The sequence below is a fragment of the Artemia franciscana genome, chromosome 8 (assembly GCF_032884065.1).
Source record: "Artemia franciscana chromosome 8, ASM3288406v1, whole genome shotgun sequence".
NCBI lineage: Eukaryota > Metazoa > Arthropoda > Branchiopoda > Anostraca > Artemiidae > Artemia > Artemia franciscana.
The window spans coordinates 41143650-41155530 of record NC_088870.1 but is presented as its reverse complement, the minus strand read 5'-3'; the positions used below and the strand labels follow the sequence as shown (position 1 = coordinate 41155530).

Below are 11881 nucleotides of genomic sequence, written 5' to 3'. Positions count from 1 at the left end.
CCTATTAAAACTGGACTTTAGGGTGGGGTTTGTCTTTGGGGGCTAAATCTTTAAAGTCTCATTAAAAGAAACATTTTCTTTTTTTGGAAATGAAAATTTCTCTTTTTTCTGCTCCAATCTACATTTTTTTTTGTCTTGTGATGCTTCTTAATTTGGGTTTTGGTTTCTGCTCTTCTAGGTTGTTGCAAGTGGCATTTGTCATTCGCCTGATGACCTAAGTGCTTACGCTGATCACACTCTTCTTGCCACCTCTATGAAAGAAGAAGGCGGAGTTCCATTAACACTAATTGAATCGTGTGTTGACTTCCTTGTCAAAAATGAGTTTATCCACCAGCAAGAAGATGCAAAACAGCAGAAAGGTGTAGAGGAGCTCAATTCTGTTTCTCGTTTAATGCCAACGCAATTAGGGATGGCGTGCTTGGCTTCATCAATGTCTCCAGATGAAAGTTTGATTATACTTGAAGATCTTCAAAAATCGAGACGGTCATTTAATTTGGAGTCAGATTTGCACTTAGTCTTCCAAGTAAGTTTAAAGACAACAATGTATAGGCAGCTTAACAGATAAGCAGAAGACAGTAAATTGTAAACAGGGTAAATAAGACAACATTAAGAAACCATGAAATGTTTTCGTGCCAAATTTGAAAGGATGGATCTTAAACTTTCTCGAACCCAAATTACAAAATAATTTCGAAAGAAAATTTCGAAAAATAAATTTGAAAAATTATTAAAAATAATTTCGAAAAAAGATTTCGCTGAATATAATAAATATAAAACAAAAGCATGAATATGTTTTTAAAAACAAAAATTTGACTTACAAAAAGCGATAAAGCTATTTATTGTTAGAAACTATTTTCAAAAGCTTGGTTGTATTTCAATATCTACGGGAATAATTACCATTTTCTTATTGCCAATATGATTGCCAACATAAATGTCAATAGTTTATATTTAATTTGAAGTCAGTTAGTCAAGTCTTCCAAGTAAGGGAGCAGAAGCTAAAAATAGATATAAATTGTGAATTATAAAAAATGTTAATGATACAGTACAGTAATTTGGAGGACGCCTAACCAACAGCTAAATATTTTACAATCTTGGAAACATTTATCACGTTTTTTGCTTAAAATACGTATACAGACAGCATAATTTTGTTTAGAGTACCAAAAACATTAAAATAAAAATAGAAATGTTTTTGCTATATGATGGTTGTTCCAAATGTATGTTTATTACATGATGGTTGAACCATGGGGAGATATGGTTATTCAAAAACTTTAGTTTTCTGGAGCATTACAACATTTTGTTCCATGTTACCGCGTTGAAATGTTGGAATAAATAAGTTAAACTAATTGATTAAATTTGGTGAAGTTCCGTAAGTAAGAATTCAAAATTAATAATCTGTTGATTCTAAAGATAACTATAGCTTCTGTAGTTGTGGCAACCACATCTCAGAGGAAAGCTACGCTTTCTAAGGCCTTTGGGGCCATATGTGTTTAGCTCATTTTTTGCTGATTTTTCACCGTATGTTTTTTCTCAGGTTGGTACCCGAAAAGAATGTATCCACGATTTTTTCTTTTGGGGGGATGGGGTTAAAAAACCTGAAAAACGTAAAAAAATTTGTTTATATTTATTTTTGTTACGTTTTTACGATTCGGTTAAAAAATTTCGGAGGGGGGAGGGAGTGAATCCCCTAAACCCCCCTGTATACGGCCTTGGTACCCGCCACTGCTAAAAACTGCATATGGAGGTCTTTTTCGTTAAAAATCTATTCCTAATATTTTTCCTAATTTTTCTAAAAGATAGGCCATTGTGAAAGTTCCCATTTAACCAGTTCAAACAATCAGATTTGATATCCCCTGTCCTTGGGACTATAGAAACCAATAGAAAATGTATTTTGTAAAACAGATGGCAACGGCGTATTGTATAATAAAGGACCAGAAATAACCTCACTTTACCGGTAAATTTTGTTTTATAAAAAAACGAATATCTTTGTAAGAAAATGGCTCAACCAAGGTTTGTTGGTACCCAAGTGTACTCGTAAAAATATAAGCTTTTTTTTATTTGCAAAATAAGCATTTTTTTATTTTGTTTTATTTTTTAATTTGCAAAAGAAAATATTGTTTCCCTTTTTGTCTCGAAATGCGATACAGAATTAAAAAATTTTGTTATTTCCTGGTACTGCGAGAACTGCGAGAATTAAAAATTGAAATTAAAATGCATTTTAAAAATAAATTCTGGCCCATAATCAATATTGATTTGGTCAGTATACCTGTCAGTATATTTTGTCTTTATGTTAGGAACATCTTATCAGTTGAAAAAAGTAAAAAGAGGAGTTAACCTAAAAACATGAACAAAACCTATACAACAAGGAAAAACAAACGATAGAACTGACATCTAGAAAGCTTTGTAAAAGTGCTAAAGAACTCCTTATAGTATACTGTACACAAATCATATCAATCCGAGCTACAAACGTAGAAAAAACTTAGATCAGACATACATGTCCCAAAGATTAAGCATCTTGTGCTTAACCAAGGACAACTCAATTAAAAAAAAAAAAAAAAAAAAAAAAAAAAAAAAAAAAAAAAAAAAAAAAAAAAAAAAGTTTGAGATATTTTGCTGTTGCTATAAATTATTTCATTTACTAATCTGGTGGGAAAATGCAGCTATTCTGTTCTGATTCTAATTAATTTTGATTTTATTTACCTAGACTATGGCTAAGATGCTATTTATTTACCTAGACTATGGCTAAGATGCTCAAATAAAAAGACTGTTTCATTTTGTTAGAATCTCAGACCAATCTTCTTTTATCTTCTTTATTTTAATTGTTTTTAATTTTAAAATACGCTATTTACGCTATGTACCCTATTTAATTTTTGTGACTTGTACGCTAATCAACCTCATTTTGATTGGTCAGAGCCGTTAAAAGGGGGGGGGGTGGCAGCTCTCCTAGGCTCCTTGTCTAGGGGGAGGTCTGCGGTTAAGGATTGCCGACTTTGTTCAAATTTTTCACTTTGATTTTTTTTTTTGCTAATATTGAGTCGAGAGGGGGAGCTATAATCAATCTTGCTCCGGGCAGCACCAACCCTATGAATGGCTCTGTGTATAGCTAAGCTCTAATAAAGTTTAGTCCAATTCGACCAACTCCAATCAAGATCAAGACTAAATAGCAAAAAAAACTAGGTTTTATAGGGATAAACTCTGAACCAGCCCCTTGTAAAGGCCTTTCAAAACCCCTTGTAAAGGGCTTGTGAAGGACAATCAAATATGTAATTTCGGAAATAGAAAATAGATTAATCAAAAGGCTTCGGGTGACGCTTTTCTGTAAAATCAAAAATAACTTATATTAACTAATACAAATTGATTAATTAATTTATTTTTATAATAACCAGGTTTGTTAACAAAACAAGGTCGACCGATCAGTGAAATCACTTTTATTATATCTTATTTAGCTATTAAAATAAGTTTCTGTTTATTCCAGAGCACATTATATTGCATTTTCTCAAGTGAAGGAGTGGTTAAAATTTTAATAATATTATTAATGTAATTAATTGTAAATATAAGTAATTATTGGAACTTAAAAAATTTCAATAAAAATTGTTAATACTAAACTGTGTTATTTAATCTTGAATTCTTGATTCAAACCGTTCTGATACCAACAATAGTTGGACAATGTCGATCGAAAAACACAAAATGTATTTATTGTTTTTGCTGTCCTTTGAAATTTATACTATGCTAACTACTGTCTTTTGGATTACTTCAGCTAATACAATTCCATTCCTTCTATTTGATAGAAATGAACATCTTGACATAAAGGATCTCAAGCACGTGTACATTATGAGAATGGGGATTAAATAGTGCCATTTATTAATAGCTTACCCAAAAATTAAACATAGCTTTTTCCTATTTCGAAAGGGAGTATTGCTCTCCCCCTATCATGTGAAAATGACACTCCATATCTTATATTTTATTTCAGGTAACTCCAATTAACATATCTAACCAGTGGCCTAGTATAGACTGGTTCAACTATATGAAAATTTGGGAGAGCCTAGAGCCAGATAAACAAAGAGTTGGAAAGGCTGTTGGAGTTGATGAAAGATTCATTATGAGGGCTCTAAAAGGACTGGTGAACTCCTCTGTGTCTAAGCAGGTAATTCAAAGTATTGCGAACAGATGAAAGGGGTAACTCAAGCCTGTTTTGGCAACAACAAAAAAACAACACCAACTTGCGTTATCCATCAAAGTTATAAAATTAATTGTAAAAAGTTTAAGAATTTTGTTGTATTTATCCCATCTCCTTTTTCCTTTACTTTGGATAAAATATAAAAGATCCATTTCTTCTGAGTTCTTCTGAAGAAACCAATTTTTATGAATGATGCTGCATTGTCATTGGCCATAGTACGTTTGCTTCCTTAAGAAACCGCATTAATGCTTTTCTGCTTTCCTATGCGGAGAATGCTGCTTTCCTATTTCCTGTTTTATTGCTTTCCCATGAAACAAATGTCAAATTGATCAAGTTTCGTCTTTTATCTGTCTCCTATACTCGGTTTCCAAAATTTCAATATATCTGGTCTCATCGAAATGCTCCAATATCTCTGTAATATGCATCGAGGGGATGCACAATGCTTGATGCTTCAAGGGTAAGGGTGCCAAATTACATCAATAGCCCATTTCAGAACATAAAGTACCGAGGATATCAAATAAAAGTATCCACCCCTAGACCCATCTTAGGTATATATTTGTTCCTAAGAATTGCGAGGACATTCCTATTAAAAAAAAAGTTTTCTGTTATTTCAGAATTATAAGGTTTTAAGGGAAGTGCACATTTTTACCAGTGTTACTAAAATGAACATTGAAAATGAAGACTAAAACTAATTGAAAACTAACTAATTGATTTTGACAATATTTTTGTCGATAAAAACTCAAACACTGACTATAACTCATTCCCAAAGGCAGTTACACTTTCAAAGGAAACCTTCTTAAGCTTTTTGGTACCCTGTGCTTGTGTTTCGCTGATTTGTCACTCATGTTTCTTGTTTTCAAATTCGGTGCCCAATACTATCAAAAACTTCATAATTGCATAATTGATGTCTATTTCATTAAAAATTGAATCCCTGTTTTTTTTTATAGCTTTTTAAAGAAAAAGGTTGTCTTTTTAAAGGCTGTTTAAATTTCCACTTAACCAATTCAATAAATCTGTTTTCATTTTCACTGTCTTTGGTGATTTAAGATATTGTTTCTTAAATCATTCAATGTTTAACGTCAAACTTGCAAATTTAATAGGAATTAACTGCAATCCTGGAAAGATTCATTACCTGTTTCTTTCAGCCTCCTTTGTTTTTCCTATCTGATGAGGATTGCACAGAACTGTACTTAACTTAACAGAACTTCTGTACAGAACTTAAGTACAGAACTGTACTTAAAACGCTCGTTAATCGCATTAAGAAAAATTTAATAGAAAATGTAATACAAATTTAATTTTTGATCATTCCAGTTGTTAATTCTCTCTCACCTGGAGCGAAATATTTAATTTTGGCTAAATACCATTAACTTTTTGTTGGACCTGGAACACACTCTTTATTTCATTTGGATAGAGTTGCCTGTGACTCTTACCCCTTTAGAGAACTCGTGACTCTTACTCTTCAGAGAACTCGTGAGAGACGTTATCCAGGCAGTGAAGCATGTCAGGCAGTGACGTCAAATGAAGCATGGTTTGTTGCATACGGCCTCAGATAGTCTAAAACTATTTTGCCATATTTGGAGACTAAAATATTCACCAGACAGAAGTGGTTGTACTTAAGCTATTTTTGCCACTAGAGTCTGTCTAAATTAGCCAATGGCGACATCCTCTTGATGAATCCTTCAGTGTGCAACTCCCCCCCCCCCGGCAGGCCAACGACAAACTCAACATATCCTTGTGCATACACTCGCAAATTATGCATACAATAGCGTTGAGTAAAACCATCTCGGCCATGCTTGGAGACCAAAATTATCATTAGACACAGATGGTCAGGCTGAAGCTAATGTTTTAACCAGAGGTTGTCCAACTGTTTTAGACAGCTAAAACAGTTGATTTTGATGATTTAAACAGCAAACTGTCTAAATCATCATCTTGGTAAACCTTTCAAAAGTTTAACTCCCTCCCCCAGTCCCACATCAAATTCTATACATTTTGTATTGAGTAAAGCCGTCTCCACCACATTTTGGAGAATAGCATCACTATGAGAAACAAATTACCATGCCAAAACGATTCTTGTATTCGCTTCGGTCCAAGTCAGCAAGTCTTGACAATGATTCCATGAATTCTCCAATATTTGAACCGCTTCCACGATCCACACTCTCTATTCTTTTTTTCTAGTTCTTTTGAACTTTTGTTTTGTAACTGAAGCAATCTAGGGCTTACCAGGGCACTCTAAGAATTTGTAAAGTATTAACGTTGCAAATACGCTCTTAGGTATATCCGCTTAATAATGTTGTCAACCTGAAAGCAGAATTCAACATTTTTATGTGGGAAGCTTGTACTTTTTACGTATAATCTAATCGAGTAGTAAGTTTATAAAGCCACAGCAGAGACAGTGCTCTAGCACTGGCTTAGCTAAGAGCCGTGTTGCTTCGGTGTATTATATTTTTCCCAGTCACTTTGTATGGAATAGCTGGTCATAGAAACTCGGGTGGGACTCGTTTAGTTGGAAACTAAAATTCCTACTGTCTTTTCCAAGGGTCAAAATTGAATGAAGGGCAGTTGAAAAAAAAATCCCTGATCACGAGCACTCCGATCAAGGGACCCAGAATAGTGCCAAACAGCTTCTTTAACCTGGACCAGCGTTCATATTCTTAAGTCTTTAGCTAAGGGAACACTAATGCAGAAGGAAAAAGAAAGAAAATGCTGGTTTCCAGAAAATTAGTTCCCATACATGGGCCCAAAACTTTTTTTCAGAAAGGCTTGAAAGTTGTACTCGTAAGTTTGTGGGGCAAGGTTGTCTTAAATTACCAAGGCAAACGGGGGGGGGATTTTTATTTGAAAATGGTGTCTGAACTATGGCCAAAATTGTCTCCTAAATAGAAGAGGAAACTTATAGCCGCAAATCCCTAGACCAAGGGAGGCCTAGTACACACACAAAACAAAAATTTGGGGGTACATGTACCCTAAAAAGGGTCAAATTTTTTCCCTCATTCCCATTGGCATCGAAGCTTTTATCCTTATGTCTTTGGGCTCTGAAGACCGCAATGCACAAGAAAAAAGTTGAAAGGGAAATTTGTTTCTCCCTCGAAAAAAAAACCCAAAAGAGGACCGAATTCAGTTTTTTTTTTTATTGCGGCACGGTTCCCTTAAATATTAAGCTGAAAAATAGTCCGAAAGAATTGTCTTAATAATTGATTTGAAATTTTCAAGAATCGTTGCATGGGCTATGGGAACTATATATTTTTTGGGGAAGAAGTAAGGTGTGTTTGGGCACGGAAATGATGCAAAAACCGAACTGCCTCCAATCAGCTCGAAATGGAACCAGTTATATCATTTTAGTGAGGGTGGCATCTGTCTCCCTATAGAAAAAGGAAACCGCCTTTTTGTATTTTCATTGAAAAATACCCTTTTCTGGTATTTCTATTGTAAAAAAAAAGAATTTTTCTTCATTTAAATTATTTTTTCCCCATCTAAGATTTTCCTGAATTGGTGCCAATGAATGGGACCCGAAAACGCCCCCCCCCCCCCTAAAGAAAAACTTTCATAGAATCGGTTTAAAACTTGTATCACCTTTAAGCTCTAGTGATCCCAGTGCGGGATAGAAAACAGAAGCAAAATGTTCCGCGAAATGGGGCCCATAAAAGGGCTTTTTTTTTCCAACGATTTGAAACTTATACCCGGAAATTTTTGGACTTAGAGTACTTTAATGCATTATGAAAAAAAAATTAATTTGTCTGAAAATTGGACCAAGAAGTGCTTTTTTTTATTGAATCAAATTTGTATTCTTTTTCTGCGAGCGGCTTGAAACTTCCAACAGCTCATGAATTCGGGTAACCCTTCTGCTTAAGAAAAAGGGTTGCGGGCTCGGGCCCCTAAAGTCAAGGCATTTATTAAAGAAATATAGCAAAAAATGAAATAATTGTTTTAGTAGAACATGAATAAAGGTACTTGTTTATTGAAGGGTGTGATGGGGGGGGGTAAAGTTTTTTTTCCTGCAGACGGCTTGAAACTTCCATGAGCTCATGAATCCTGGTAACCATCCTGCTTGAGAAAATAGGTTGTGGACACGGGCCCCTAAAGTCAAGGCATTTATTTAAAAAAAAAATTATACCAAAAAAACGAAGTAATTAATTTAGTATAATATGAATAAAGGTACTTGTTTATTGAAGGGTGTGATGGGAGAGGGGGTAAAAAAAATTTCCTGCAAACGACTTGAAATTTCCATGATCTCGTGAATCCGGGTAACCCTCCTGCTTAAGAAAATAGGTAGTGGGCACGGGCCCCTAAAGTCAAGGCATTTATTTTTAAAAAACTATAGTAAAAAAGATGAAATAATTGTTTTAGTCAAACATGAATAAAGGTACTTGTTTATTGAAGGTTGTGATGGGGTAGGTAAAGGGGGGTCAGCCCTATGGAAAACAAAAAAGTAGGCAGATTTTCTTTCCGTAATAATAAATCCTCCCCAGTTCCATCCCAAAGTTCATTCCTAACATACTATTACAAGCTTATTGAACAAAATTGCAGCTTATCGAAAATTTTGACTACATGTTCAAATTTACCGGTTTAAAGTACAATCCAGCATTTTATCTCTTAAGGAGAAATAGTTTTCAGCAAATGACACTTCAGCAATGACTTTCAGCAATAGTTTCGAGTGCAAATGACTCGAGCCTTATAGAGGGTTTGAGAGAGGAATATTTTTTTATGGTATTTCTGACTTCTAAACCTTAGTTATATTATTTTGTTGTTGTTGATGTTGTGACAAATAAAGAAAAAACGCCACTTGAAATGCAAATTGTTTTTGACAAAGTGTAAAACATGTCCTGGCCCTTAGAAGGTTTAAGCATGGTATGTCTACCCTTATTTCTGGTAATTTTTTTCAAACTTTAGCTGAATCATATATTTTAAAATCTGTTTGTTCTAGGATTTCTAATAATTTCTCTTAAGTTTGAACTATTATATAACTTTATTTCTGCTGGTTTAAGGCTTTAATATGGGTCTTCGCTTTGGCTTCACAAACTTAAAGCAAAAATTTAAATAAATACTTAAAAAATCGTTTCAATTTTATTGTTACTTTCAAAGTATTGATGTCATTGCTTAGAAAAAAAAACAAAAAAAAACCTAAGTACATTCATAAGTTAAATCTTAATTGAATGTTCAATGCTTAAGTTTTTCCTATAGTACCATGAAATAATATGAATTCCCTTTTGAGTAGCAATGAACCAAACCTGTTTGGTTTTGCCCTGACTTGTATCCCGTATGTCCTTTGTGGCTATATTGGGGCTTCTTCTCTTCTCACTAGTCGTTGAATATGATGACGGTATTTGGTTCTGTCTGGTGTTTGACGCAGGAGCTGAGGGAGGTTCTGTCCATTGAAGTTGTTGTGCCTTCTCTTGTAAGGTCAGTATCGATGTCGTGTGCCATATACCCGTCCTTCAAGTGTGACCTTTGGGGGTTGACTTGATGCCATTCGTCAGATCCTTGCCAGCAGAGTTGCTGACTTCTAATTCGGTCATGATAATGCATGAACAGTGGAGGTTTTATGTTGTTCTATCGTGCTCCCAAGTTTTACCAGAAGGTTACCATGCCCATGGTAATGACTGTTTAAGAAGGGTACCACTTACTCCGGACACTGGAACTGGATGGCTGGAAGTGCTCCGGTGAAAGGCTCCGGTTCAGATGTAGGAATGCTCTTATTCAGCACATCCCCGTGATCAGTATTAACCTTCAAGAAGCACTTACGCTTGCAAAGGGCCGTTCGGAGTGATGGCAAAGAGTTGCATCCCTCTATGCTGGATCACTAGCAGGAAGAATAAGTCAAGTAAGACAAGCCGTTGCCCAAGTTGGTTTTTAAAATGTCTAGTCGTCTAAGAATGTAACTTAAATGTTTTTGTACGTTTGACAATTTTCGTTTATTTCGTTTTTCGTTTCGCTTTTTCGTTTATTTGTGTCTAATTTTGTTCGTCTATTTTCTTTAAAAGGCTCAACAGCTCAGAATACATTAAGAATTCCAGTGGCGATTCTTGCGCCCGGGACAAAACGTTAATTAGCTCCCCCCTCCCCCTCCCACAAGGCCGAATTTTAACCGCAATTTTATTTATTGACCAAATTATTTTCCATTTATTAATGAATTAATAATTTATTATTTTCCAGTTTGTTTATTTAGATTATTTAATTACTATTAATTATTTCGATTAAATTGTTTCAATTGTTTGTATTTTAAAACAATTTTTTTAATACAAAATGATTATAATTGTTTGATTAATTATTTGAAATTTTGCGCCCCTAAAGTCTCTGCGCCCAAGGCAAGTGCCCCCCTCTGTCCCTCCCTTAAAACCACCTCTGAGTTATTCTAAGTGATATCGGCTCTATTGTTTCTTCGTTTGTCTCTCTGCATTTTGTCTTTTACCATTTTTTTTTCTTAAAGGCCCGACAGCTTGGAATACATTATCGATTCTACGCGTCTTTAGCTCTGTATGACCTTGTGAATGAAGTACCCCTTAATGTAGTTGCTGTAAAATATTCATGTAATAAAGGAATGCTGCAGTCTTTACAACAACAAGCCTCTACATATGCAGGTGAGTGTCTTTTGTTTTATTTTTCCTCCTCTTTTATACGTTTAAAAAAATACAAAGGAACAACCAAGATAGCCCAGCCAGTGGTGGATCTAGGGGGCGGGAGACCCCCCCCCCCGATATTTTTTTCCGGCGCCCTGATTCTTTTTTTGTATTTCACTTTTTTTGTAAATAAATCGTTAATTTTGGTCAATTATTGGCTCCCCTGTCGCATTGCCCCCCAGGATTTTTCTAATTGGCGCTCTTTTCACCCCCCCCCAGATTTTGCTTTAAATCCGCTCCTGAACCCAGCTACGTCTGGAGTATATGAAGCTACCCATTGTTTTGTCATTAGGTTAAGTGATAATCTTGTATAGGCCTACATATACGTTTAAATCTATTGTAAAGGCTCCAGCTCCCTAAGTGAAATCAGAACAGACATTTTTACAACAAATTCGGTCAAAAATAGTTTTTATATTAATGGCTTTTTATACATAGAGGCCACATCGTTCTTTATTTTCAAAATTCAAAATGCGTTTTAAATTTTGTTTTTCTTTTTTAATGCTGTCTTGCCTGTTCCAAGATATAGGGAGTCAGATTATGGTAAGTTTTCTGTTGTAATTTTCAGTGAGCAATAGCAGTGAATACTATCTTTCTTTTTGAGCCACTTTCTTGAAGATTATATATATAGGACCTGTGGGGTACACATGTCTCTGTACCTCACACTTTTTTTTTTTTTTTTTTTGGTATAATTTAAAAAAAAAATTCTTTGTATCTTGCATCTTGACAAATAGTTTGTCCTCTTAGATCTAAAAAAAATGATTTTGTTTTTCTTTTTTTTCGCATTTACAATAAAAATACCTTTTGTGCTATTTTCATTATAAAATGAAAAAAATCGCTTATCTTTGTTTTATTTCTGTTCCTTCTTGTATACGTATAAAAGAATACAAAAGAATAATGATGATAACCCAGCTGCATCTGGAGTACTCAAAGCAACCCATCATTTATTAAAAAATTAAGTGATAATCTTGTATACGTATAGGGTTGAATCTATTGTAAAGGTTCTCTAACTTAAATCTATTGCAGAGACATCACAACAGAAGATCTTCATATCTAATTTTTGAAAAAAATTTAACCTTAAATTAACATTTTCTTTTAT

General features: G+C 34.3%; 1 protein-coding gene across 1 annotated transcript in view; it reads left to right on the top strand.

The window, feature by feature from the left end:
- The window catches only part of LOC136030439 (DNA polymerase theta-like), a gene marked incomplete in the record, with an annotated part of 266307 nt that overhangs the window by 188434 nt on the left and 65992 nt on the right, over nucleotides 1–11881 (top strand). Inside the window, 3 exon segments of the mRNA XM_065709422.1 lie at nucleotides 179–523; nucleotides 3965–4138; nucleotides 10596–10746. Coding sequence (XP_065565494.1) covers nucleotides 179–523; nucleotides 3965–4138; nucleotides 10596–10746 — 670 coding nt within the window.